We start from the raw sequence: 17,808 nt of genomic DNA, 5'->3' as shown, positions 1-17,808 counted from the left end.
GGAAGGGAATATTAACTCTGCATGTAATTTCTTTTTCTACTGGACTCAGGATTTCTGGATCCTAAACAAAGGGGCCAGATAACAAAAATTCAACTGCAATGCCAGTGCTGCGAATGAAGGTACTCCTCGCCAGGAGATACATCACGTAGTTAACTCAAAACAGGCTGTCCCTGAACCAAGAGCCAAATTGGAGACAAACACAAACTGTTATTCTTAAGTTCTATAGAACTTCAGTAAAACTGAACCCAAACTGGAACAACACTTGAAAATACTGGTCCAACACCCTTTTTCTGCTTTTGTAATTTTCCTGCCTGGATAGCAGTTGGCAAGAAAGGTGGTTAATACTATTTACAGATTCAGCCTAATGTTACACTGTCAGAAGAACAACATGACCACGAAAACACTGGAGAACGTTTCAAATATGAAAGATGAGAACTGCCTAATAAGAAGCCATTACACATTCAGGTCCTTCAAAGCCTGAGACCAAACTGCAACTAGCTTTGTGGAAGACAAGAGTTCATTTTGAGGAACTTCCTGAAAGCAGAGGATTCTTCTAGAGATCATGAGTTGTCTAAAATGTTTCTAAAGTCATGCGTTTTACTTTTGGAAAGTGAATTCATACAAACTTTTAAAAATAGGACACTGGATGCAACAGTGTCATGGAGATGTCAAAAATCAGATGCATAAAACCAAGCCAACAAATTTACGAATTAATTCTACAGAGAGAAATAAATCTGCCTACGGCTACAGGTATGTTTTTTTAAGGGGAGAGGGGTCAGGAAGTTGGCAGAGCTTGTGGCGAGGTTTGTTTGCATATATTTTTGCTCTGCTTCTGTTTTGTGGGTTTGTTTTAAGTCAACCCCTGTTCTTTGAGGTTAAATAAAAACCCAGATTTTTTGCCTGAACACATTTCCAGTCTTCAAGCTCCTCTCAGATCTTCTAACAAAGCACGGTATGAGAAATTGTATCTGGTAGCAGGACTTTTATCTGATAAGATCGATTTTAATTAAAATATAAAGCAGATATTTCACACCACAGTGCTTACTTACCCTCACATCACTTGCCCCTTCTGCTCTATTACCATCATTGTCACTTAGAGATGAGACACAAAGCGACTGCCAAAACACTGTAGTTCCCTGTGGCAGGGATTGTAAAAAATACATCTCCTAGTCCCTACCTCCCAAAATTTAATGAAATAATGAAGCAAAACAGGGAAGGGAAAAAAAAAAAAAAAAAAAAAAAAAGAAATAGAATTTCCCTCTTTCTTAAGTGCAAAGACTTGAAGTCCAGACCCTCCCAAGGGGGTTAGACTGGTAGAAGCAAGAACTGCACTCTGCACAGTTACACACTATCTCAAGGCTTTGGCCAGCAGACCAATCTTACCAGTTTTCAGTCTCCATCTTCTTCAGACGACTGTTTCATATCACATCTTCTGGATTTCTGCTGGATCCCAGCCTGGCTTAGTTTAAAGCTGCCTTGGAACGGGAAACGTTCTGCCAAGTAAATAGCTCCAGGGTCAGCCAACATGAAGCACAGAGATAATGATACACATTTGGAAAGTGTATTGTGGTTTGGAGCAGGGGAGGGAGAAGCTGTCAAAGCTTTTGCAGAGTCACAAGGTTAAGTCATCTCTGCATGGAGACTCTAAGAAAAACACAGAACAATCCTTAGGGGCAGCAGCCTAAGGACCACTGCTGCTCAACCTCTCAAATAAGAGCACCCTTTCATGAGAAAAAAAAGTATGTGCTGTTAGAAATATGCTACCAACATCAGTTGATTTGCTGCACACAGTGAGAAAGGAATGAAATTGCTGCTCAAAGTTTTTGCTTTTGTATCATTGGCATCGCAAGGTATATGCTGTCATCTACTTGCTGGGAGGCCTCTGTCTCCCTCTCACTTATCATACTTGGAAAACACAAACAAAAGAAGGTAACGTCAGACTAAGAAGGTTGTCTAGATTAATTTAGTCCTCTCTCCTTATAATCCAGGAAGGAAATAGTAGAACAAGAACAACTATTCAAGAAAGACAAAAGGGAACTGCAAAGCAGGATTTCCGTGAGGAGACACTGCAGAAACAAAGAAGTTTCGTAGGGGTACACAAAAACATTAGGCAGGAGAGAAACAGTTAAGGTAAAGCGAACCAGTCCTGATATTTTCCCTAAGTACCTGAATAGCAGACAGTAGTGGAAGACATCTGCATACAACTTAATGCCCCACATATGCATAACGTCCCTCATCTTAGGTGCCAGACAACTGCCTGAGTGCCTCTCCTTGCCCAAAGTCAAAGCTTCCAGCACCTCCTAGCATGAAGGCTCCTAACATACTACAAAAAAGCACGTTAAAAAAGGTTACGGATCAAACGTACTCTATGCACAGACTCACTGAAGTTAGGAAAAAATGAAAGTAGCTTAACTGAAAACAAAAGTGACCCTGGCTAGATCTCAGGGAAAGCTTTCTAACTAGAAGAGTAACAAAAGACTGCAGCTGAGCTCCTGGGAGGCTCCTTTAGTCGAAGTTTTCAAAAACAGATCAGACCAAAAGAACCTGTAAAGAATGAACCACATATTTGTGACCATGCCCTCATGTAATGTAATTCACTATAAACTGACCATATATCCTATTCATCCAATTCCTTTCTATCCCTATTGTTCTATGGAAGCAACCCTAGCCATTGAGAAATGATGACTTTACCTTCAAGGGAAAAAAATAATAGATCAAAACACTTGCTTTAATTCTGAGCTTCCTCACAGAAATATGCAGGCTTACTGGTTTTAGGAGTCAGCAGGGTTCATGCTTTTCAGTTCCTCTCTGCAACCATGACAACAGAAAGTTCAAATTATTTTAAATGAGAGCAAGAAAGAAATCCCAAGAGTTTTCATTGACAAAAACACTGAAGTGAAATCCACTATAAGAATCAGACTGTAGGACTGCAGATTTGAAGCCTTCCAGAGAAATCAGAGACATCTGATGAAAACTATGAAGGCTGAACTACCACTACCATAACGTGTGCAGGCTCTTAGCCAACAGCAAATTAAGGGTAATGCAACTAAATCCTCGTATTGCTATCTAAACTAAACTGAATTACTAAATATTTGCCTTTCATGCATATGGATAGCTACCACAGCTGCACACTTACCAGCTTGAGCATGTGCCCAAACCTTTCTATAGAAACTTGTAAGAATCAGCAGAGCCCACAAACACTGCATGCAAGTAAAAGATTTAGATACTGTAGTCCCACTGGAGAACTTAATTTTAGAAAGGGTAACACGCCTACCTGAATCACAGAACTTCCAGCCACATGTCACTACATAAATGACTCTGTGACAGCCAAGCCTGTTTCCATATGTTCCTATGTGAAGAATTACAGTATTGCTTAGAGGCAAACATTTCTTTATGTCAGCAGCAGCTCTTCCTTAGAACTGTTAAATCCACATTTCATTATCTGGGATTGTTTGTTTATTAAAAATACAGACTCAACAGCACAAAATCCTCTATCTTCTGTTTCTAGTATTGAGAAACAAAATGCCAGCTCCTAGTGCTAAGATGCTGCTTCCTGCTTTCAGCTCCTGGGTCTAGCTCACATACACCAGTCATCATAAAGGCACCTCAATGTCAGTGATACTGTTGTACTGTAACTGGTAATTCAGGCCTTGAGACAGTTTTTCAGAACTACGTGAGTGCCAAGCATGATCTTTAAAAAAGACTTTTGAAAGACTCTTATGCAAGCACCTGAATACTTTTGAAAATACGTATCATGCCTGTGTCATAGAATCACAGAACGGTTTGGGTTAGAAGGGACCTCAAAGATCATTTATGATACAAGATAATCCCCATTGACATCGGCAGAATCTTCCTCACTAAGATCAGATCCTTCCAATTTCTTCTTTTTATATGCATAATTTTTTCTGGTTTGATTTGAATTTTGTTTGCTCTAATACATTACTGCTTAAATGATATTTGAAATAATCCAATGAAGGATGGCATTTTTTTTCTTCTGTAGCAGAACGTGTGTGAGTGGACTAAAGCCTAACCACTACTTGACTTATTTTGCCTTAGTCAAGTGTCACTGGAAGAAACAATTTCCAATTGAAGCAAGAGCCCAAAACCAGAACAAACCTTTGTTCAAAGTAAAAAATCCTTTTGAGCAGATCCAGCCTTCTATCTAAATGCAGTAGATTAAGAAAAAAAAAAAACAAACAACCAACAAAACGAACCGAACAAAAAACCACACACACAAAATAATCATCTGTTCCACCAGGGTTCAAACAAGCCTATTATTTCACCAAAATATTTTTTTTTCTGCTGTAATCCTTAGCATAGATAGATAGATAGGTAGATAGACAGACAAATATGTTTCAAGGTGCTTTAACCTTCTCCAACATATTCCTTTCCCCACAAGTGAGTAGCCTATACGAAATGATCACTATCACAGGTAGCCAAACAGACTACAGGAGGATTGTATTCTTTTTTCCCCATGAAAGCACATCCAGTTAGTCAGAAAGATAACTTTTGCATGCAGAGATAGTCTTGAACTTTGTGGGTTTGATGGGCTGGCAGGGCTGACAGGTTGATCAAACGAGTTTGATAGACCGTGGGTTCTGTGCTTTGATAAGGTCAGTACTTACTGTGGAATTACCTGCTAGACTTTTGGCAGACGAGTACCTTTGCAGCTTTGTGTTAGAGACGCTTAAAATCTTCAGGCTTGCCTAGAAACCTTCTTCAATTCACACTGCTCCTGGCACTACAGCATACCTCCCTCCCAACCTGCCCCAGGCAAGGGCGAGCTGCTAATGCTAATGCTTACCTATTATCTTTCTCACTTAAGGAAAGGTTAAGCTAGGTAAGTAAAAAATTATTTGTATCAGTATAAACTGTTTCCATGCTGTTTTACCTTTATAGCTTTTTTGCAATGAAAACAGAACACCCTTAACCAAAATTGCAACAGCTGTGCAAGAACTGGATACACATCAGTCCAGAGCTACCCATAATATGCACTTATAATTTGAGCTAGACATCTGGTGCAATTTAGTCACAGCAGAATTCTGCAAATTTATACTACCAGAGCAACAACTTCAGACTAATCAGCTATTCTACTACTTGAGATAGCATTCCCTGAACTGACAACTTGGGTCTTTTTTCTCCTCTATCCTAACCTGCTTTGCTCCCTCCCTGGTGTGTGTCGCTGCAGCCCTAGACTGAGATCTCTCTGGGGCAGGGCCTGCTTTTTTGCCTTGGCTGTTTGGGGAGTACTTTGATGTTTTACTGGTGTGCTCAACTGCTACCACGACTAAAACAAAAAAACTCCAGCCCCAACTTTGTGCAGGAGTTAACAGCTGTACACTCGGAAAAAAAAAAAATCTCAATCTACATGTATAATGAATGCCGGAGCATAAACAAACAGATTCAAAGGCATTCTTTAATTAAATGTTCATTCCTTCTTCCAGATTGAAAATGGCTAGGGCTCCTGACAGAGTGCACGGCTTCCTTTGTGCCTAATTAAAACAATCACTACTGCAATTTCCTTTAAATCTTTCTTTGGTTCCCCCTCCTGCTTCAGACTTAAAAGAGCTGAGAAGAATCGTGCTTTTTCCTGCATTATGATTATTTTTTTTTTTTCTTATTGCAAGCCTGAACTGAACAGAAAAAGCCCGTATCAGGCCGGTCATGTTTCCTGTTCCCCTGTAACTGTTCCTAACTTCAAAATGCAAGCACATTTGTATGGGCAGTGAACTTCATAGTGAACACCTGCTTCTTAAAGGCACTGTACCCTCTACTAGCTCCTGTAATTTACTGCTTGAGTACACTCTTTCGCTTCATTTTTTGTACACTCAGAAATCAATGTTCAAAATTCAAGTACACTACTTTTCTACAGTTCAAGTGATTTTTCTTATCTCATATTCTTTCGGTATGCAATAAAAGCAACACGAATCAGACCAAGCTTGAGAAACTAAGTAATAAGCAGCAGCCTGTTTTTCTTAAAGATAATAATACTTAGTCCATCTGCTCTATGTGGTGAGATTTATGTAGGAAAAATGCATATTAAGATAAAGAAACTTAATATACTGTAGACAAAGGCAGAAGAAACTCTGTCAATTTCAATAGAATTACATCAATCCACTGGTGGATTACATACAAACACATAGTAAAATCACCTCAAGTTGAGCATGGAAATGGGCATAGCATACATTTATATAACTTCAAAAGACAGGTGAACGCAGTAATGAACACTGGCTTGTACTTCTGTGATTTTTCAAGTGCATGCTCAGTAGAGCTCATATATAAAAATAGCTGTTTTGAGTCATCAAAGGAAGACACACGGTAGGATCAAATAATACTGAAGAAACTTTCACTTACCCTTTTGATTTTTGAGTTTCTTGGAGTGCATTATTTGCTTATGAAAAATTCTGTATTAACATTCTTGGAGGGAAGGTTCTATAAGCACACTACATTTTGTCACATGCAGCAACAAAAGTATTTCTGTATGCTGCCCTACTGCAAAGCTTAAACCCTGATCTATTTAATACTCACAGACACAACAAAAAAAATCACAAAAAAAACCAAAAAAAAAACCTCAAAAATTTTAAAAATCAAGAAAACAGAAAATGTCACGGGCTCAGAGACAGATTATGCAACAGGAAAAAAAAAATCAAAACACATCTGTAACAAAAAGCTGTGTTTGATTCATTTTCAGTGGACTTCATGCAGGTGGTAAATTCCCTCCCAATCAAACTTTCCTCTCAACAAATATGCCAAGTCAGAAGCATGCAGCAGGCCTTCTGCCTTCTTCTGGAGTTTCTGCATGCTAGAGTAAAAATTTTGAGCTCTTATGAAAACACAAACAGGACAAATCACCAAAAAGAAAGATTTACAACAAAAGAAAGGAAGTACCGAGGAACTTCTTTCCTTTTGAGATTTTACTGATTCCTCTCCCCAAACATCTTAATTTCACCCAGACCCCTCCAATTTCTGTACAGACACGCACACAATATCAAAAATAAACCTACTATTTTTCTGACCGTCCATGCTGACTTTTGTTCACAAAGCAGCAGACATCATAAACAAATGTGGTTTGCATTGCAGTTGGTCTTCAAAGACTTCAGAATACAGTTTGTGAAATCCGTTTCTATAGCAGAATTTTTTTCAGGAAAGTGGGAAAAGAGAAAAAATGGATCTAACATTACAGAGTAAAGATTCAGTCATGAAAGCAACAAATACAGCTTTATGCTCCAAATAGTCAGACTCAAGATCTGAATGCTGATAAAAGGCCAAGGATGACTAAGAAAAAGTTTGACTTTCATTTAAAAGGTAGAAAGTTTATATGTTTCTTTTATGAGAAAAACATCTAACATCTTCATACAAGAGCTAACACATTTTATTTTCAGCATCATCTTTTACTAATTGAGCCTGCTTGCAGGAAAAGTGGATCCAGTTTGGCTCCTCTTGAAGTTGGTGCCAAAGTACACCAGAACACCATTGGAATTGAAATCGGGTTCACAATTTCAAAGTATTCCCAAATCAGGGAAAGGCTTTGGTAATCCACAATTAATCTCACAAGAAAAGAAATGCTATTACCAAGTCGCTGCCTGAGAAAAAGAATCAGCTTTTGCAGGAAGAGCCCAGATACACTGGAGGAACAGCTGAAGGAATCACAAGGCCAAGAGCATTTTCTTAATAATAAATCTCACCCATACCAATCAGGAGTGTTGGGAGAGCAGAGAATACCCCCCATTTTTGCACAAAGATAGTCTGCATAGTTTATCAAGCCTAAACACAGAAGAACAAAAGACTACTCAAAATGATTCCACGGCTTTAGAGCTTAGGTTCCAGGTAAAGAACATACATGCTGAAGAGAGAACTGAAGTGTTCAGCCAACTTAATATATACAAAAAGGAAAGGCATATGGGCACGTATTTTGGAATATCTAGGTCCTGCTGAGGGAATTTTAAAGAGGAAAAAAAGAATGAGGGGAATAATACGACTGAAGAATCTGATATCTCTTCAAAACAGAAGTAAAATATTTAATCTTTGAACTTAAGGGCTTTATTCCATCCTGAAAATATTATTTAAAAAACACCTTTAAGCCCACTCCCTCCTCCCCTCCCCGAAGCAGCCAATGCAAATTAAACCTAAAAAGCTGAGGGCAAGTCAGGACATTCACACATCTCTTCAAAAGGTTCCACTACAAGGTCTTGTGGCTTTCTTCCCTTCTCTCACACAGGAAACAGTGATAGGAGAAAAGTTTTTTGCAAGTGTAACCATGCTGTCAATTTGCATCTCTCCTTCATTTGCCCCAGGCCTTTTTCTCCTGATCAACACTACTGAACTTAAGCTACCTTTCTCCCACGACCTCTTCTAAAATGTCATAGTTTCCTCTGAAGGGAGATCCAGGCACAGTTGTCAGGATCGTTTGCTGCACAGTCTCCGCTAGAAACAGCTTGGTTTCAGTCATTCAAGCTAGCCTTCAACATTACGCAGCAATGCAAGCGCCTTCAAAGCACCCTGATACATATCACTCACCCCTTATAGTCATGCTATGACAATCAGAGTTATGATAGTCTGAGACTCAGCTTTCTTTTATTCTGGCATATTGAATAAACAAACCAACCATCCAGACAAAAGATTGTCTGTCAGCATCAAGCAGACTTCAAAGGACCCCCAAAGGGGGAGGTCTGGGCTGTGTGCAACACAGCATCGATGCGGGCAGCTGCACCACTTAGCCCAGGATGCAACGGGCTCCTTGTACTCCCTCATATTGTCTTCCCAAGTAGTACAGACACTGCCACAGAAAACGAGAATCTGATAGTTCCTCAGCATGAACAGAAATTGAAATAGTAGCACTCATGGCTTTCCAGTTCCATTTGGTTCTGACATGTGACTTCCTTTCCCTTCAACAGCCTTGATGAGAAGCTTACACTACTTTATAAACAACAGCCTATACCATAGGCAAATAGATAATACCATCAAAACGGAATTAGAGCAGAGGCAAGGCCTAATGCAGTATTCTTCTGTCTCTGGTGTCAGCCAACACCAGTTACTTCTGAGGACAGTTTAAGATGCCCCCCAGTAGGAAGATGTGGAGAGTCTGCTTCCATATTACATGTCATACCAATATTCAGAGATTACCTCTTTTCAGAAGGGCTATCTAACCATTTGCTTCAAGTTGTAAGTCAGTGCTGAACTTACTCCTCATTACTCACCTAAGTGGTGTTCTTCCTTGCTTTTTTTAATTCCGAGTAACTAGTTTCACCAGTTTCCTGTGGTACTCACATATGGCATTAAAAAAAAGTGTATTTTCTCTTATGGTTCTGAATGTAGCCACTCATAAAGACAACTCTTGTTCTGGTATTCTGATGGGAAAAAGAACTAAATCCCATTACATTCCTTCTAGCCACCATTCATCCACCAAATAAGAAAGAAGTTTGTTACAATTTTTTTACACTGTGACGCTAAGAATCTGAATAAAACTGATGAACTAAAAGAAGGAATGTAATTTTTCCATATCTAATTTATTTTAAAGATTAATAATAAACTAGATCTTCAATATTTAATATATAAGAAGTGGGTATTACTACAGATAGAAAATACTTTTGGTGACACTACAAATAACTTATTCTCAGACATAAATGAGAACAGGAGTGCAAAACAAGGTTCTGGTGTTTTTCATCTGGATGATCTTTCTTCTGGCTCAGTCCTGCAAGATGCTCAACTGCCTTTAGTTCTGCAGTGTTAAAGCATGTGCTTAGATACATTAGTAGCCATGCCAAATTTACCACTAATCACACAGGGAAACTGACATTTTCTGCTTTCCAAATACTTTTCATGCAATTGAGATACAAAAGATCCTCCTTTTCCATTACTAAAAGGCATTCTGTCTTACACAGCCAATGAATTTATCTCTCAGTGCATTTAGTCCTCATTTTCCTGAGAATGGAGGAAAGATAGTAAAGTGCTAAGCCACTGATTATCAAACTGGCTCGCTCAACCACATACAGATTTTACCCACATACCCAAAACTTCAAGAACTACGGGAAGACAGAGTGCCTTGTCTGGCCTATAGAGAGACATTTGTAATGCTGCAAATTTAAAAAGTAAATACTGACAAATAAGTAGGTATGTGAACCACACAAAACATAGACCACTTTTTCCTCCATATTAGTAACTATCCATGACTACCGTGACTTTAGTACGTATTTTAAATGTAAGCAGAAGGAGTAGTTGGATTTCACAGAATGTAAAGGATTCCACTTACTAAACATAACTAATACAAATACCTGATAGGAGGGAGGGTTTGCCATTTGTATGCACTTCCCTCATGTCACACCAAGACGGACTAAAAAAAATTCACCAGAAGCAATGAGAAAGAAGGGTTCATTAAAAGGAATCCTTACAAACCTCTGAGACTTCTAAAAACCAAGCTTTAACATAACACCCCTGGTCCTATGGGTTAATGATGCATTCAACTCGCTAAAGACTTCCATGAAGAATGATCAAAAAATACCTACACAGGTATTGTAAATTTCAGTTGTTATTTTCAATAATGATGATTTGTGTTATAAATTCAAAGAAACTACTGATGTGTCATTTTTTCCAGCTCTGGAAAGGTACTACTAGAATTAGACTTCACAAAAGGTCTCTTCCCTTGTCATCTTAGCATTTATTTTCCTCTCTCACTGATATACACAACCGTTTCTCCCTCTCTCAATTTCTAACCTCCCCAATACTATGGTTTTTCTTTCCCTTTCCTCAAATCCACTGGCTGTGTGATTAAGTAGCACGTGCCTCTGAAAGACTCACTGAGCATATTCTACTTCTGACCAGTGGGACAACAGGCAAAACAAGGTACAGTACATTCATGGTGATATTGAAATTTTAGCTTTAAAAAAAAAAAAAAAATCAGTATTTCTGGTCCCAAACCAAGAAATGCAGCCTTCTGTCAGAGACAAAAGGGCACATTTCCCATGTGGCAAAACAGGCAGGTTCCCCTTTTAATGCTGCAGCAAAACTAAAGGAGCAGAGCCCTCATTTTGCAATGTTTCCATTGGTTTTCCACTTCTAAATAATAGCATGGGTTAACCCCAAGCATGTCCCTTTGACCTTAGCACCTACAGTGTTCAACCATCCCCAACAAAGGATGCAAAAGAAGAAGTGGGAACAAAAGCACAATCAGCACGATCAATGCTGAAATTAAAATCTTCATTTTAAACTATGAAATTAAATGGGTATGCAGCAAGCACAAGATCTACAAAAAGATAGTATCTAAAATGTGTACTAAAAATGCTTGCCACAGAATTCTACCCAGATATCGAAATACAATTATTAATTTGCAAAGATCTCACTTTTGAATAAAATGCAGCTAATATAGCTGTTCTATCATTACAAAAATTACATCCTTTTGAGGAAAATAAGAGTTCAAATAAAGAAAACATTGGCAAGAATGAAGAAAGGAGAATGCATCCGTAATCTCTCATCCTTCTACCAAAAGTATGGATATTACTAATAACGCAACATGACCAATATGTAACTTCTCATTTTCTCATACATGTTCAATACCATCTTGGCAGCGTATCTTTTACAGTGTGAAGTGACATAAAACTACAGGTTCTTAATGAAATTCTCTTTCTGAAGCACCATTCAAATTATTCAGTCTCTTCAGGAGTTCCCCTCATGGCATGGTGATTTTTAGCAGTTTTCTTTTGTGAGGTGAAGGGTTGCAATCCTGCAGTTGAATTTCAGTCTAGAACTTTAACAAACTAAATTGAACAAAATAATCAACAGATAGTATTTAACTATACTAAATACTCTAATATAACAAATGCTCAAGTTACAGAAATCAAAAAGTGTTTAAAAGGATGCCTCACACAGCTTACATTTGCCCTGGTTATATTAAGAAATTATTGACCATTGAAACCAGCAAAACAGAACCCTCTGACAATATTATTGGTCAAACCTCAGGTTGACTAAGAGGTAACTTCATTTAAAAGTTAATGGATTTCCTTCTTGCTGTCATGCCGGTTTCATTAATTTAGTTAAGTGCACCTAGGGAAAATAAAGTGTCTCAGCGTTCATTTATTTTATGATTATTCCCTGGGGTATTCAAAATTGCTGGTCTCATCTGTAAAGGTACTGGTGAAATTAGTAACCTATTTCAAATACGTGACAGTAATTTTGAGAAGTAGTTAACAGCAAGGTTTGTGAGCCCTTTTGTTCCTATCATTCTTAACTAGAATTGCGCACTATTTCAGTCCATTTGTAGAGGACTGAAACAGTGCACAATTCCACATGCACCATCTTGTACTCAGTGTGCGATCAGATTACTATTTTATATCCATAACAGAAATTTAAGAAAGAACAGCGTCTTTCTAACATGGAAGTGCTATGGAGTATTATTAATTTACATTTTTGATAATTTTTTTTTGGTTGCTTTTGTTACAAACAATCCTTAGATGCGTTGCTTTACAACATTAAAGAAGAAAAAATGTACCTACTTACATTTGGAACCTGACAATATAATCTGTTTAGTTTCCCTGCTGCTGTGAAAAACATGCACACGTAACAGAAAACTGTAGCTTTACAAAGAAAAGAAATTACGAGGTTTCCAACAAGACTTAGAATGGTGCCGGTTTTTCCTAAACACTGTTTTCCAAGCTTAAAAAAAAAAAAAAAAAAAAGCTGGATTTCAAGATTGTGTCCTTTTAACCAATCCACTTTTTATTAACTATTCTTTTCAAAATGATATTCTGAATATCTAGAAGAATCTGCTTTGAAAGTATCTACTAATCAATACCAAACAGGGCAAAGGGAAGAATATAATTCAATATGCTTGAGCTTTGATATTACAGTTTAGTAATTACTATAGGTGGTAAGCAAATTACCATAGGTGGAAAGCAACTGCAATCTACCACTAAAACAATTTTTCGGATTTCTGAAATAGTGTACCCGCTTAAGTAAGAAAGTTCCTCATGGAAAGATGCTTTCATTTTAAAAAACCACAGAAGTATAAAACAGCAGAAATTATTTTCACAAAGAATACATCCCATATTCACAAAGCAAATTACTACCAATTTGACTTTTAAAACCAACTCTCAGTTAGAATAAGTAACACAATGTAAGATCTTTCTATTCACAACCCACCAGTCAGGTATCATGTCAAAACACTATTGGCATGCCTTGTGACATCAACAAATAAGTAAAACCTACTCAGAAGATAGTACCACACCATAAAAATGCCTAAGTTATTTTTTAATCTATATGAAGATAAATCCAAGTAACAGTCCTGGAGGAGTGATTATTTTTCAGTTAACAGCTGATTCTTACCATATTTGTAGCAAAAGTCAACTAAAACCCCCTTTCTTAATTGGTATCTTGAACATCCTTTTTAGGGGAAAAGCTACCCCTACCTTCATTAAACAAACTGCACCAGAACGTGATAAATAGCCTCTTTTAATCCCAAATTGTTTGGACTAACAACTGCTATAGCTTCATTATCCCAAGACATACAGTTTCCAAAATACCTCTCAGTGTTAATGTACTACAGGGAAACATAAAAATTGAGATTATGAGATATTTGATGCCCTTTCCTGATTATTTAGCTATTATCAGCCTGCTGTAAACCTGAAGGCTGGAGAGCCAGCTTCCACATTTTCACACAACAGTGCTCTGACCTCAAACCACAAAGACAGAAAGGGAGAACAACAAGACAGCACTGGTAACCATGAGAAAACAGAAACAAACTATGAGAAGCAAAAGTCAGTTTGAGCAATTGCAAGGAAGAGATCATCACAACCCCCTTGAGGCAGTGCGGCCCATGGCAGAGTGGTCAGCTGCTACCAGCCTAGAGAGCTGGGAACTTTATTTCTGGCTCTGTCATCATTGACCTCTTGCATGACCTTGGAAAAGTCACCCAACCTCTGTGGGCCTCAGCTTCCCTACTTGGAACCAGAAAAAACCCAACGCTTTCCTTTCCCTAACAAGCTCCTTGAGATCCAAAGAAAAGAGACAAGTGTCTCTAAATTTCACTCAAAGTCTTAGTCTTGCATCACCACTGTTCATCCTTGTAATCTGAAGTACAACCACAAGCCCACTGTAGTACCAAGACTGTGTTAATAAAAACTGTAATTTAAAAATGCCATATTTTGCTGTGTAAAGTTACTGTCAAGTATAGCAAGCCAGAATAATTACCATACAAACTAAGCACTGCACCTTCAAAACTCTACATCAGTACAAGTACCAACTTCATGCCTTTATTGCACATTCACTGAAGAAATGAAGTTGCCTAGGACTCCTACAGCCACACAGCTCAGTCTTCCACCCTTCAAGGCAAACAGGACTAAATCCACTAATATCAAGTAAGTACATAGAGAGCAAACAGCTATTAAGTTGTGGGGTTTATTTCTAGCAGTCATGCATCTGCTTGGAAGAAAAGAAGGTAACAAAGTTGCTTGCATAACCACTTAAAATCTCTGCTCTTGTAACAGTTCAACTTTTGTGAAACAGTACCAAACCCGTCAGTTTCCTGTGTAGCTGCAAACCCAGTTAAAAGTGTGACGACAAAAGAAAGATCACAGCCAGAATCTGAAGTTCTAAGGAAATCTTAATTTTAAAATAAAATACATAAGAACATTTATACTCTATACTTGAGTTTTGAAGCTGAAATTCTGTAAAAACAAATACGAGACTCTGCATTTTTAGATGTGTATATGCTAACAAGAGAATTAAAACAAAACATTCATCTTTCAAGGTTAAAGTGCCAAATGACAGAACATGACAAATTTTAAGTTCTGTTTTACTAAGAAATAATCACATAACTTCAGTGGAAACCTGTAGAATAAAAACAACACAAATGCTCCCTGAGCAGTTTAAAATGGCGTAAGCCAGGACTCAGTTGAAAGACAGTTCTGCCCTCCTCCAGCTGTAGAGTGGATCAGGGCACCAATCCAGCTGAAGGCTAACCCAGCAAAAGTAAAATCAGTGGTTACCCTTCAGCTGGACATGCCCTGCTCTTCACACGCAGCTGCACAAACACTTGTGCAAATACAAAGGCAAGGGAGAACACAATGGTGGAAACCATTGATTAGAGGAGAGCTAAGCAGTTCCTCTCTGTAGGTTTTCAAAGGCTCATTGAGCTACAGCGTAGGGGTGTGGTTTCACATTATACAAATTTAGTCTTTAAAAAAGCCAAAAAAAACCCCCAAAAAACCCCACTACCAAACAGATTGCTACGAAAAGGAAGATTCTGCTTTCCCTGCTGCGCAGTGTCAGTGTCCATCCCAAAACGTTAACAAATGACTACGATTGTGTCAGATCAGCACACTGTTCCAACTGACTCTATGACTGCTCCATGGTTAGATTCAAGACAGAGAAGGAGCAGGCGGAAGGCGTGAAATCTTTAGCACCATACCACATTCACATGGCACGAAGAACGGCAGGAAACCACACCTTCATCTTAAACCAGACGGTTCCCAACACTGCAAGTCATGTGTTCTTAAAACGAAGTTACAGCTTCAAACCCTTTCTTTCCCATGGGATATTAATTTTTATTAGACACTGCACAAACCCATCACCTTTCAGGGTTTGGATTCATGAAGCTAACCATAATCTTTGCAGATTATTCTTCTAATATACTTCTTCTGTGACTGCACATTACTGCTGGCTTTAAAAGTATATGTGAATGCATAACACAGATACCCACATCTGCACATGCAAAGGTAAGTTTTCCAGAAGCGTCTAAACTTAGACTTCAAAGACCTTATGTAGGTACTGAATTCCAGCTTCACAGTGATTTGCTTACTCCTCTGTGCTAAGCACGGATTTATGAGCCTATTTGCAGGCAGTTGATTCAGCAAAGCTTGACAATTCTCAATACATGTCGAGCTGGTAGTGCCACAAATTATAGTTAAAATCATATTCTTAAGCTTAGACTTCCTCTCCCCCGCTTTGGGTCTTCCTTTCCCCAGTTGTTTCACCAAGCTTTAATCATTCAAGCTGAAACATACAGGGATATAGATTTTTATTCTTTGGACGTCTTAGGTAAAATAGATCAGCCCCTTCCAAGAAGAAATTTTAGAAGAACTGATTTTGTTTTCTTTTTTTCTGATCCAACACTGAAACCACGTTCTCACGCGGCTAATAAATTCAACTCCCCAGCTTTTCAAACAGGGGCTTCAAGTGTCTGAGACATGCCATTTGCTGTCATCAGGCTTAACCAAACAGCACCAAGTTAAGGGCCTTTATAAAAACCTCAGTTTCCACATGCTCTGTCAGCCCTCATTAGCGTCTGGCAGATGACTACTTTGAAGCGTTCATCCGCGCCGAGCGCGCTGCAGCAGTGCAAGAGCTCTTCCCACCGAGCAGCCTACCGGCCACAGGGCTGGAGACGAGCCTGGACCTTCACCCCTCCGCTCGGGCGCCGCTGCCCTGCCGGCCCGGGGGGCGGGGGGCGGCGCCCGGCTCTGTCCCGCTGCCGGCGGCCTTTCCCCCGGAGGGGCGAGCGGCTCCAGGGAGGGCACGGCAGGGAGCAGCGACCGAAGGCAGAGGGGAGGGGAGTGACTCAACACGGGTGCGCAACAGACCGTGTACACAGCCGCGTTTTTCTTTTTTTTTTTTTTGGTAGCAGCTACAGGCAAATACTCGTGCCAAGTGTCCCGAGTGCTCCGGAGCGGTCGGTACCTGCTCATTTAAAGGAGCAGCTCAAAGTAAAGTCTCCAAAGCCACGTCTAGCCCACCGGCACGCGTCTTCCTGATTCATCTGTCCCTTGCGCGACCGCAACGAAAGTTACGAAATTATTTTTTCGCCTGCCGCGGGAACCCGAAAACCCTTTTTCCTGCCGCCGCTCCCTTCCTGGCCACCGAAGCGCGGTGGAGAGGCAGACGCCGCCGAGCAGCCGCACCACACGGCGCGGAGCCCGGCCCCGGGGGCGCTCCCGCAGCCCCGCCGTCCGCCTTACCTTGATGCCCTGCTGTTGGGTGGTCAGGGTCAGCTTGGACTCGTCCAGGAGCAGAACTTCGCAGTAAAATTCCTCCGGGACAGCGCAGAAACAGCCCATGCCTGCTGCGATGGCCCGGGACGGGACAGGAAGGCGGGAAGAGCCTCGAGCAGCGGCGAAGAGGAGCTGAGGCGCAGCCGGGGCTGGGCCGCGCCCGGCTCCGCGCCCCGCCGCAGCGGCTGGAGACCGGCGGCTGCTAGGGCGCAGCGCCCAGCCCCACGGGGCGGCCCTCCGCCGCCATCCCGCGGAAGACCCTGGACGGGGGCTGCCGGGCGCTCCCTGTGGGAAAAGAGAGAGAAAAAAGACCGACGGCTCCTTACGAAGGAGCCCAGGGCGCAGCTCTCGTCCGCGGCTGGCTGTCACGGCGGCTCCGCTGCCGCCCCGGGGAGGTACCGAGCCGCCCACCCGCCCCGTCCCCCGCCCCGTCCGCGCACGTTTCTGCGCCTCCTCTTTGTGCAGAGGAGCGGGCGCCGCGGGAAGCCCTCTCCGCCGCCACGGCCGGGGACGGGGGCGGTCCCCGCCCGGCGAGTGCGTTACCTGCGGCCGCGGACCCTGCTACCGGAGCGGGGCGGCGGCAATGCCCGGCGGGCGCGAGGCTGGCGTCCCCAGGCTGCCCGCGGCCATGTAGGGAGGGGTCGCCGGCAGTGGCAGGCAGCCACTCTCCTCCTCCGCCGGCGGGGGCGGAGGGATTTGGGGGAGCGTCGCCGGGCGCTGGGAGCGACCAGACCGACCGCAGGGCTCCCCTTGGGCGGGGGGAGGCGGCTTTGAGACGGAGGCCGGCGGACGGCACCTGCCAGGCCGAGGAGCTGCCGCCGCCCGTGGGCTG

General features: G+C 41.1%; 1 protein-coding gene across 1 annotated transcript in view; it reads right to left on the bottom strand.

Annotated features, from left to right (window-relative positions):
- EPB41L4A (erythrocyte membrane protein band 4.1 like 4A) overlaps positions 1-17,042 on the bottom strand; it is a 136,949-nt gene extending 119,907 nt beyond the window's left edge. The window contains exon 1 of the mRNA XM_086479612.1: positions 16,944-17,042. Within this exon, the coding sequence (XP_086335738.1) occupies positions 16,944-17,042 (99 nt within the window). The remainder of the gene's footprint in view (positions 1-16,943) is intronic.
- Positions 17,043-17,808: the final 766 nt, after the last annotated feature.

Source organism: Leptosomus discolor, chromosome Z (assembly GCF_034619465.1).
Source record: "Leptosomus discolor isolate bLepDis1 chromosome Z, bLepDis1.hap2, whole genome shotgun sequence".
Taxonomy (NCBI): Eukaryota; Metazoa; Chordata; class Aves; order Leptosomiformes; family Leptosomidae; genus Leptosomus; species Leptosomus discolor.
Note: the sequence above shows the minus strand (reverse complement) of the source record. Positions and strands in the feature narration are given on the sequence as shown.